The following is an 11,171-nucleotide window of genomic DNA, read 5'->3' on the forward strand; positions in this document are numbered from 1 at the left end:
TTTTAAAATCTTTGACAAATCATTTTCTTTAAAGAATTTTACAAAAAGAAAAATAGAAGCAAACAGGAAAGCTCAGCTCCTTTCTATTGATGTAACTTGCATCAAGCGCATTACAAAGTCAACCGCAAAATGCAAGAAAAAACAAAGAATAAATCACTAGTAACCTCCCGTGACTTTTAAGTGTTTGCACATTATTGCACCACTCTGTAATATTTTAAATATCCATATAATTCCCAGTGATTTTATTTAAAGTGGATATTTAATCATTAGTATATAAAAAGTATGATGAGTCTTAGCAATAGGGAGTATAAGTATAAGCATATTTTGATCTTAGTTTTTGTTATGCCTAAATCACCCTCATGTCTTTTAATTAAAATGATTATATTTCAATCATGACACTAATAAGAAAAATAAAATTTTTTAATAAATTACATCTAAAAAATGTTGGTAATTAAAATTAAAAGCTACCACTTACCACTATATTCACCAATCATTTTCTTCATATCCAATTATTATATGTGTTAAAATTATCTTCAATTATGATATTCTTATGCATGATAATTAAAGCTAACTATTTTATATACATATTGGTTAAGAAGAAAATCACAATTAATCAGAAGACAAAAGGTTATAAACAATTAATGAAAAAAAAGGTTAAATTGATGATTAAATTCACTATATTATGTCATATTGACTAAGAAAAATTCAAAAAAAATTATCAATAATTATAAAAAATATAACAAAAAAGGTTTACAACTACTGAAATTGATCAAAATTTGTTGTATCCAAATCATAATGTTTTATTATGTATTTTGGTTACGTTTTGTTTTATACATTGGTTTGACAGAGCATAGAAAATTTCCTTTTCTTATTGTCACAATCCAAGTAAAATATGCAACAACTTAGTTTAGATATGATAATCTTCCATCTTCAGAGTTCAATAAATTTTAATTTCTTTGCATAAAATAAACATTTTTTTACAACTAGCAATTGCTTAATTTTGTTTATTATATGGTTTCTTAATCAATATTATACCAAGAAATTAGTTTAAATGTGATAATCTTCCATCTTCGGAGTTTTTATAACTGTAAAATGCATAATAAACTTTTAATTGTTTTGTACACAATAAACATTTTGTACAATTATCAATTGCTTAATTTTGTTCATTATATAGTATCTTAATTTATATTATGCCAATAATCAAAGTTTTACACAAAAATTTAATATATTAAAGGTTTTTTATCTTGGAAAAAAATTCACATGCATAAAGGAAAATATTGCGCATGCTTTGCACGTGAGTATAATAACACAAATATAATATTTTTGTAGCTACTAAAATTTGTTGTGAAGTTTTGATTATCTAACTCATAATATAATCACGTGAGTATAATAATCCAAATATAATATTTTTGTAGCTACTAAAATTTGTTGTGGAAATTTTGATTATCTACCTCATAGTATAATTTATGCACGCTTTTCAATTTCTTTAACCAATTTTGGTTGCAAACATTATTCAAATTGAACTCTTTGACATAAAGCTATTAGAACTTTTTTGAGCTTTTATTGATTAAATTTGGATTGAACTTTATAGCAATTGTTAATATTATCATGTTTTACCAAAGGTGCTATGATTACCCTTAAATTATAAAATTCTACTTTTTTGTATAGTTCAAAATAATATTGTTGAGAAGAAAATATATATGCACACATCAAATATGCATATGAGAAGCAGATCTAATTTGCAAATGCTACTAAAATTTTAAAAGGGGCATTATAATTTCTAGATATTTCAGTTGTCAACTCTTGATAAGGCACATCCTATGTTTTTCCCAATATTTGCCTCTACAACAACAACACTCACTGAGGTGAACAAGTTATATATTGTAGTTAAGTCTAATCCTTTAGTGCGAGATCTCATCTCATAATAAAACATATCCTTAGTAGAGTACTCTTTTCTAAGGTGCACAAAGTAATATCGGACAAAAACTCATGTTTTTTATAACAATAGAAGGCAACTTATGTCCAGACTTAATATTTAATTGAGGGACTTAATATTTAATTGAGGGATTATAGACACATTTAAGTATGTTTGCATTTGGTCTCATCAAGTATATAGCATGCATGGGCATTGAAGTACAAAACACTCAAAGCCAGATATGTGCGGCCTGGGCATTGAAGGAGAGGAGCACTGGTTCTGTTACGTTGGATTATTTTGTGGCGCTACAACTAGCTCTATGCATGATAATGGCACAAGGTTGGCAGTACATTAAGATTCTACTATCATGCTCTCAGGTGTTACAATTGATAAAATGTCAAGCTTCAAGGGACATGTGTATGGCAGGCCATCTGGAGGACATAAGACACATCAGTTCTTTGTTTAGGAGATGCTCATTTGATAGCCTACCTGTTGAAGGTAATAGCATAAGTAAGAGATTAAGTAAGCTAGCAATGCACTTTCAATTTGATGAGGAGATTCTAGACCCTCTGTGTCTTAGTACACTTTTGTAAAGTCCAAATTGAGCCCTTGCTCATATATTGTACTATCCTTTTATTTGTAATAAAATTTCTATCGTTTCTGAAAAAAAAAAAAAAAGTATATAGCATGCATATTTATTTATCAATATAAATAAATAAACATAAACATGAATGATTATGGACTTTACTCTTAAACTATTTTCTTTGAGTCAGAAGGAAACCAAATGGTCAAACTAAGGGACAATAAATATCTCCATGCCCTGCACTTCTTTTGTATGTCCGCTATGGTGGAATTGGTGCTGTTTCCATCTCCTTTATATATTACAAATATAAATCTAGTCCAAACATTTTAGATCCTCATTCTCTCTCTATCCCTAATATAGTACATTACATAATATTGAGAAAAACCTTGAGTAACATTCAAGGGAAGCGAGATGAGAAGATATTTTGCATTAAGAGTGTATAGCGAAGGTAGGACACGTAGGCCCTATTCCAGAAATACCAAAACCAAACCATACAAACATTCAACCATTCACAATCATATTGGTCTTAATCCATAGCCATCCATCATGCATGCACATAATACAATATTAAATGAAAGCATAATAAAGTATTTATTAAATTCTAATCATGAATCATTGTATGCTTAAACTTTAAATCATTTAAAGTTTCAAGTCTTGAAGTTTTTCTTTTTATTAATTTTAAAATTATGGAAAACACTCTCTAATTTCATTAGAGCAATTTTCAATATTTTAAAACCATGAACAAAAGTTTTGCGTAATCCTATTATGAGCCTAAGTTAAAATTAGGATTTTCTAGTCCAACTAGAATTTCCTAACTTACTTAGGTTTGGAAATTTTCCCTTAAACCATTTTAGAATTTCAAATACTAACTTTGGAGCACTTTTCTAATTTATTTCATTAAATTAGAAAGCTTCTAAAAGTATATGAACATTTATCAAATTTGGAAGTTTTAAAGTTGGTTACACTTTCTTAATTTTAGTCTCACTAAAATTGAGTAAGTTTCCAAAACTCAATTGAACAATTTCTTGTCCAATTTGGATTTCTAGAATTTCTAGGAAAGTACAATAATTCTAATCATATTAGAAATATAGGAACTTTCCACGTTAGTTTAGAAAACTAAACACAAAAGGGAAACCAATGACTAAAAACTTTTGTCATAGGAAATTAACCAGTTGCTTAACTGTCCTTTTTCTAGAAAATTTCCTGCAAATACCTTAATTGTAATCATATTAGAATTATAGGAAATTTCAAGTCAGTTTATAAATCCAAACACAAGAGAAAATCAATAACCAAATTTTATTTGTCATCCGAAACAAAATAGTTTCGTCAATTTCGTTTTTCCAGAAAGTTCCCAGCAATTGTTAACCAATCAAACTTCATCTTCACCACCATCGCATGGCTGGAATTTGAAGCAACGAAGAACAAAAATTTCAGCTAACCAGCCACCGCAAAATCACATTAAAAACTGCTGCAATCCAGTGTTCTTGACGCAACTTCCAGTGATTAAATTTTGCAGAGTTTCTGATCTTTAATTCAGGTGCGAGCATCTTATCTAGCCGTGACTTTAATCCAGGTTTTTTTTTTTTTTGACTTTTATCTAAGGTAATAGTGGACTCAACAATTCTTCTTTATTTATTGCATCTTTTAATAGCTATCCATACCAGACAATTCATGGACCCAGTGATTTTAATCAAGGTTACGGTGGACCTAACAATTCTTCTTTATTCATTGTATATTTTAATAGCTATCCGTGCCAGAGAATTCATGCATCAACAATTTTTTAAGGGAAAAAGACACTTTTTATCCATTCATATCACGAAAAGCAGTCACATTTCCGGAACGGCCGTGGCTTTCGTCGACATGGACAATGCTGTCTTTTTGTTTCTATTCGTTCTTTTGCTATTGGTTTTTCTATTTGTGATCTAAACAGAAATGGATAGCCACAAATCCTGTTGTTTTGACGAAAATTCTCGATTACAGTTATTGAAAAACTCAAGAACAATTCTCAGAAAAATTTTCAATCACTTTTGTTCATATAAAAACTCAAACGAACTACAAGAATAGCATATAATCATGATCTCATCATCATCCATGAAATTAAATAAATTTCTTACATGAATTAATTAAACCTGGCTCCAATACCACTGTAAGGAATCATCAAAACATGCATACAGAAAATTTTAAAATTTTTTATTTGGTTAGTTTATCAACCTTTGATTAAATCTATGTGACATAAAGTTAGTTTAATTTAAGAAAATTACCTCAACCCAAGAAGATCTTCTTAGACCGGTGGAAATTTATGCAGAGGGGTAAAGGGATCCACGTAGCCTCACATCTCCACATGAACCTCCTTAACTAGAATCTTCTGGGTCGAATTAGTTTAAATTAGATTAGTACTAGTTATTACCAAAACACCTTCCATAAATTGGTTGAAAAAACCCTAATTTTTCATAGAAAAACTTGCCCTAATGAGAGATGTGATTTTTTCCTTATTTCTTGGATGAATTTTAGATGTTTTTCTCTCAAGATTTTTCTCAAAAATCTCCCAAGACAATTATGCATCAATTAGTCTTGTTAGCAAAAACTTAGTGAGTATTTATAGATAAATAAGTTGTTTATATCCTTATAGAAATATAAAACTAGTTTACAATAGGATTTAGTTTTCTTATTCTAATACAATACTTGTATTGGGAAGCCTTAAACTTAGTGAGTATTTATAGACAAATAAGTTGTCCATATCCTTATTGAAACCTAACGTCAGTTTACAATAGGATTCATCTTTGTTATTCTAATATTTGGAAGGTTTAATCTTATTTGTACTATAAGTTTCTCAAGTTTAATCTGTCTCATAAATTAAATTATAAGTTATAAAAACTTATCTATCAAGTCCCTACTTGAAATTCATATAATCCGGTTAAAGAAGTTCTTAGCGTGCATGGCCCATTAGCTTCTCATATACATTAACAATAAACATAAATTATAATTCTTAATAAATAAGAACTAGATAAATTAAAAATCCATTTAATTCATCATTGATTCCACTAATCAATTAACTCACTCTTATAGATTAGGATTCAATGCATCAGGATTACCTAAGTAATGAAAAAAGTTAAGTAAACGACTTCACATTTTAGTGAACATTTACTATGTAATTAATATCCTTTTATCACACTTATCTTATATTAATCTTGAAATAAGTTGTGCCTATTCCATTATGTGATTAACGCTCAATTTTTGTACTAATATATAATTCCAATGAAGAAGTACTTACAAACACATTTTAAGACTCTTTCACTTAGTGCCAAGAATTCTGAGTTATACAAGTGGTCAGATATGTGACAATTCCTCTTTTATAAGAGATGGTAAATCCTTATAGATTATTTACCATCTTTTCACACTTCAAATATATACCCATTCATGTAACAAACAAGCATAACCATCCATACTCAAAATACCATGATAACCTCAGGTCTAACAATCACTTACACTTAGGGTCTGTTTGTTTGGACTGAATATTTTCTGGAAAATATTTTCAGGAAATTCTGATGTTTGGCAGCCAAAAAGATTGGGAAAATTTTTTCCCGTGGAAAATCTTTTACGCAATCAGGAGTAAAATGACTTCTGCATCTGTTGTACCGAAGTTATTTTCCAATAACTCTCAGAGCCCATCAACCTCACGATCCCTTTAACAGGAAAAATTTTGAGAGCTCATCAGTCTCATGGTAAATCCTTATAGATTATTTACCATCTTTTCACACTTCAAATATATACCCATTTATTAATGATGTGAGTATTCCCTATTACAGGAACAATCATGTAACAAAAAAGTATAACCATCCGTACTCAAAATACCATGATAACCTTAGGTCTAACAATCACTTACACTTAGAGATTAATCTCTGGCATTTAAAGGATATTTCTATACAGAACAATCTAGTGAATTTGATCGTCCTATCAGCAATCACTCCAAAGTCGTAGTAACTTTTTTAGTGCTTTCTTATCTGTCCACCTTTAGCACTACAGCAATTTCTTGCTTTTCATTTCCTCCAATCTTTTCTTTCGTCTAGTGGAGCATTATACTACATACGATTGATTTGCTTGATATGGCACTCTCATAAGAACCTTGAAGGAATTTTTTTTTATACCTATTCAAATGGCAAGGTCTGGAATCAACTTAAGCCATCGATCTGCTGCTTATAGAGCAGTCTTAGATGGGAAAAGACAGTCAGTAGAAAACTTTCGCAGTTTCTGGAGGGAAGAAGGTGTGAAACCACTTGCCAAATGTGGTGATACTGTTCTCCATTTTCTGGCCATTCACGGAAATGTGGCCCTCTTCGGATTACTTCTCCAAGATGGTCTTGTGACCAGTGAAAATCTGAAGGCCAAGAATGTCAACGGCGACACTGCATTGCATGAGGCTGCAAGATTTGGTCACAAGGATGTTGCAGAGATCATCTTAAGGACAGAAAGGGATTTAGTGTCTGAGAGCAACAAACTGGGTGAAACCCCTCTTTTTGTGGCTGCTGCATGTGGGAAAAAGGAAGTTTTCTCACTTCTGGAAAAGTATATCTGTGATTACATGATGAGGAGGAATGATGGATGCACAATCCTTCATGCTGCTGTTATTGGAGAATGTTACAGTAAGCTTCTCTATCAAGTAAAATTTCGATTGTCTTTGCAAAAGCTGTCAAGTTTGTTGCTGAATTTGAACTCTATGTTTGTTCAGTTTATCAGTTTATGCTATCTTATCTTTTGTCGAGGTCTATGCTGGTGTAGTATGATGTGGGATATTGTTGCATTAACTTTTAGTCCTTTTCAAGTTTACTGCTTCCTACATGTTTCACTCTATTGTATCAAACAGGTTTGGCAATTGGCATATTAGAGTCCTATCCTGATCTTGCTGGAAAACGTAATGAAAAAGGAAAAACTGCTTTACATCTTTTGGCTGCAAAACAAGAGTCCTTCAGGAGTGGTTCTGCCTACACGCTCAAAGATCTTGGGATGAAGTCCCTCATTCCTCTGCATATACTCCGAACTATAATCTATTCTCGTAAGTGCTTTATCATTAACCACATGCAAGTTGCAACATAAGACTTTTCCCAGTCTTAGGAGACATTCGAATTTCTTCAACTACTTCAGTACCCTACCCGTAAAGTTGATTAGGCAAATTGCCAATAATCATTAGGCTGAATGTGATGTCGCTTTGAAGTCTCTGAAGATCTCATCAAGCATATGATTTTTCCCCTAGCTGACATTGGGAGACAAAAGTTTTTAACTAAGAGTTAGTGTAGCATGTTCTGGTGACATGATTCTGTACTTAGCCTGGAAACCTTGTTAAAAATCATCTAATTTAGTGTTTAATGGCTTTGGGATCCATGGAGAAGCAATTTGAACTACCATGCTATCTGCCTGCTGGTTTTTTCTAGTAAGCAGGCTTAAAATGCCCTCAGAATTTTGAGAGAGTGATACTGTCAGTTCGTTGTGTTGCTGGCAGGTATTCCAGTCTTGTACAAGGAATCGCGACCTGTCCATATTGCAGAAGAACCAAACAATTCAGCTTCCATTCATAAATTGAACAGATCTCCAACTGCCAATTATATCTTGGGTAAAGCATCTTCTTGTATCTACTTCATATGCACTCATGCTAGTGATGATAGAATATGGATAAATTTTTTGTTTCCCCAAATTCTTCTTTTGAGAGTTGAAGCATAGTCTTGTCTAGCCTACCTTCGTGGTTACGAGAACGTCTTATTTCTTTTGAGTAAATTAGTTTCTTTTTCGTGTCCAAACAATGTAAGAATTTTGTTTTCAAGTGCTATGCAGCTTGGCCTGCATGCTCTCTTCAATTTCCCTTTACTTCACATATCTTTAATTCATCGGCATGTCGTAGAATAAATATAAATAAGCAATCGCAAGTCTAGAAATTCATTTTGGCCAATTGAACCTCCTCAAACGGTTTCTTTTTAAGAACCGAATAGATTTGTGCCAAAATAACAGATGCTAAGGAGAACAAAAAGCCTACGTTGTGTAATGGATCTTGAAGTACCATTTCTGCATCTCCCGGACCAAATCTGCCCACATTGGAGTTACTCATTAATGGTTTATTCAATTTGATGTCTTCGCCCTCTAGGTTTTCCTTGGCTTAAAGAAATTGATGATGCAAAGCAAAGCCATGCAGTTGCAGTAATGCTTGCAGAAAGGTTAATCAGAAGAGAAGATTGGAGCAACTATGTGCATACAGAGGACAAAGATCTTGAAGGCAGCCAGTTTGGGATATCATCAGAAAAGAAACATAGGATGCCAGATCCACTAATACAAGCAACGAGACTGGGCATCATTGAGGTAGTTCAGGAAATCCTCAGTGTCTACCCTGAAGCTGCGTATAGTTTCGATGGAAAAGGAAGGAATATACTGCAAATTGCAGTGGAGGAGAAAAAATGGTTCTTGTACGACTACTTGATGACTAGTGGTACTAACATGGACAGGATGCTAAGTGCTATTGATTGCGAAGGAAATAGCATTATACATCTCGCAGCACGCCTGGAATCCCCTCCCAGCACTCCCCCTGGAGTTTTTCAGCAAATGATGTGGGGAGTCCTCTGGTTTAAGGTACCAAATTAAAATTAATACCAGTATTGCTTTGCTTGGTGTATATTGTTTAATTTTCTTTTCCCGACTATTTGCAACTTATGATTGATCTTTGGCTCCACAGCGGGTGCAATATGACTCTTTTCCATATCTCTGGCAACTACAAAATTCTGATGGGAAGACAGCAAAACAAGTATTCGAGACGAACCATGCAAGTCTACGCGAAAAGGCTGAGGAAACTGTGAGAGCATTGGCCAACACTGTGTTGATTGTGTCTGTCCTCATTGGTACCATAAACTTTGCTGCAATTTTTACTGTACCTGGAGGTTTCGATCAAACGACTGGAGAGGCCATTTTTCTCAAGAACCGGCGCTGGGAATTCGGCTTGTTGATGTTCTACTTAGCTGGAGGGCTGTTCTCCTCTCTGTTCACCATGGGGACTCTGCTTGTGATTATCTTTTTGCGATTTGAAATTGAGGATTTTTATCTTTCCCTGCCCTGCTACTATGTGGTGGACATGATTTCCATCTTCTACTCCGCGGTCTTCACAATCGTAGCAGCTTTTCAAGCATTAATAGTGCAGAAAGTCGTGATTACCGACTACAGGCCCCTCGTGGTGGTCTTCTTTATCTATTGTCTGGTAGCCCTTGTGCTCATGGAAACATCATATCTGATATTCGACTATGTGTATTACCTAATTCGTTATTGCCTTTGTTATAGAGGGCGAGAATCTTAAGAACTGCCCTTGCTTATTCATGTCAATTTCGTGCAGACTGAAAAAGTTTGAGCCAGTGCCTTTGCATCTTCAAACGTCAATACGTTTTAAAGTTTACTGATATGTTATTCTAAATTTGATAATCAAATTTGCGCAGCAGTTCTCAATGCCTTTAAAGAAAGAATTTTCCTTTTAAAATATTTAGCAAATTACTTTCTTTAAAGAATTTTACAAAAAGCAAAATAGACGCATACAAGAAAGCTCAGCTCCTTTCTATTGGAGTAACTTGCATCAAGTGCATTGCAAAGTCAACCGAAAATGCAAGCCAAAAAAAAAAAAAAAAAAAAAAAGCACCAGTAACCTCCCGTGACTTCGCAGTGTTTGCACATTATTGCATGACTCTCTAATATTTTAAAATATTCACATAATTCCTTGTGATTTTATGTAAAGTGGATATTTAATCATTACTATATAAAAAGAATGATGAGTCTTAGCAACAGAGAGTGTAAGTGTACGCATATTTTGATCTTAGTTTTTGTTATATATAAATTATGCTCATGTCTTTTAATTTGAAATATTGCATTTCTATCATGATACTAATAAGAAAAATGAAAAGTTTTAATAAATTACATCTCAAAATGTTGGTAATTAAATTTGAAAACTGCCCTCTTACAACTATATTCACCAATCATTTTCTTCATCTCCAATTATTGTATGTGTTAAAATTATCTGCAATTGTTATATTCTTATGCATGATAATTAAAGCTAACTATTTTGTATACATATTGGTTTCGAAGAAAATCACAATTAATAAGAAGACAACAGGTTATAAACACTTAATGAGAAAACAAAAGGTTAAATTGATGATTAAATTCACTATATTATGTCATATTGAATAAGAAAACTTCAAAAAAATTATTGATAATTGTAAAAAATATAACAAAAAAGGCTTACAATTACTGAAATTGATAAAAATTTGTTGTATCCAAATCATAATGTTTTAGTATATTTTTTGGTTAGGTTTTGTTGTATACACTAATTTGATAGAACATAGAAAATTTCCTCTTCTTATTGTCATAATCCAAGTAAAATATGTAACAACTTAGTTTAGATATGATAATCTTCCATTTTCAGAGTTCAATAAACTTTTAATTGCTTTGCATAAAATAAACATTTTTTACAACTGACAATTGCTTTATTTTGTTTATTAGTCAATATTATATTAACAATTTAGTTTAAATATGATAATATTCCATCTTCAAAGTTTTTATAGCTGTAAAATGTACAATAAACTTTGCTTTTTGTTTTGTACACAATAAACATTTTGTACAATTACCAATTACTTAATTTTGTTCATTATATAGTATCTT

General features: G+C 32.0%; 1 protein-coding gene across 1 annotated transcript; it reads left to right on the top strand.

The window, feature by feature from the left end:
- Positions 1-6,651: 6,651 nt before the first annotated feature.
- On the top strand, positions 6,652-9,866 carry LOC113752350. The gene is made up of 5 exons (XM_027296468.1): positions 6,652-7,138; positions 7,360-7,548; positions 7,993-8,103; positions 8,629-9,107; positions 9,211-9,866. Exons 1-5 carry the CDS (start codon positions 6,652-6,654, stop codon positions 9,820-9,822), a joined length of 1,878 nt encoding a protein of 625 aa, XP_027152269.1. The 3' UTR covers positions 9,823-9,866.
- Positions 9,867-11,171: the final 1,305 nt, after the last annotated feature.

This window comes from Coffea eugenioides, chromosome 11 (genome assembly GCF_003713205.1).
Source record: "Coffea eugenioides isolate CCC68of chromosome 11, Ceug_1.0, whole genome shotgun sequence".
NCBI lineage: Eukaryota > Viridiplantae > Streptophyta > Magnoliopsida > Gentianales > Rubiaceae > Coffea > Coffea eugenioides.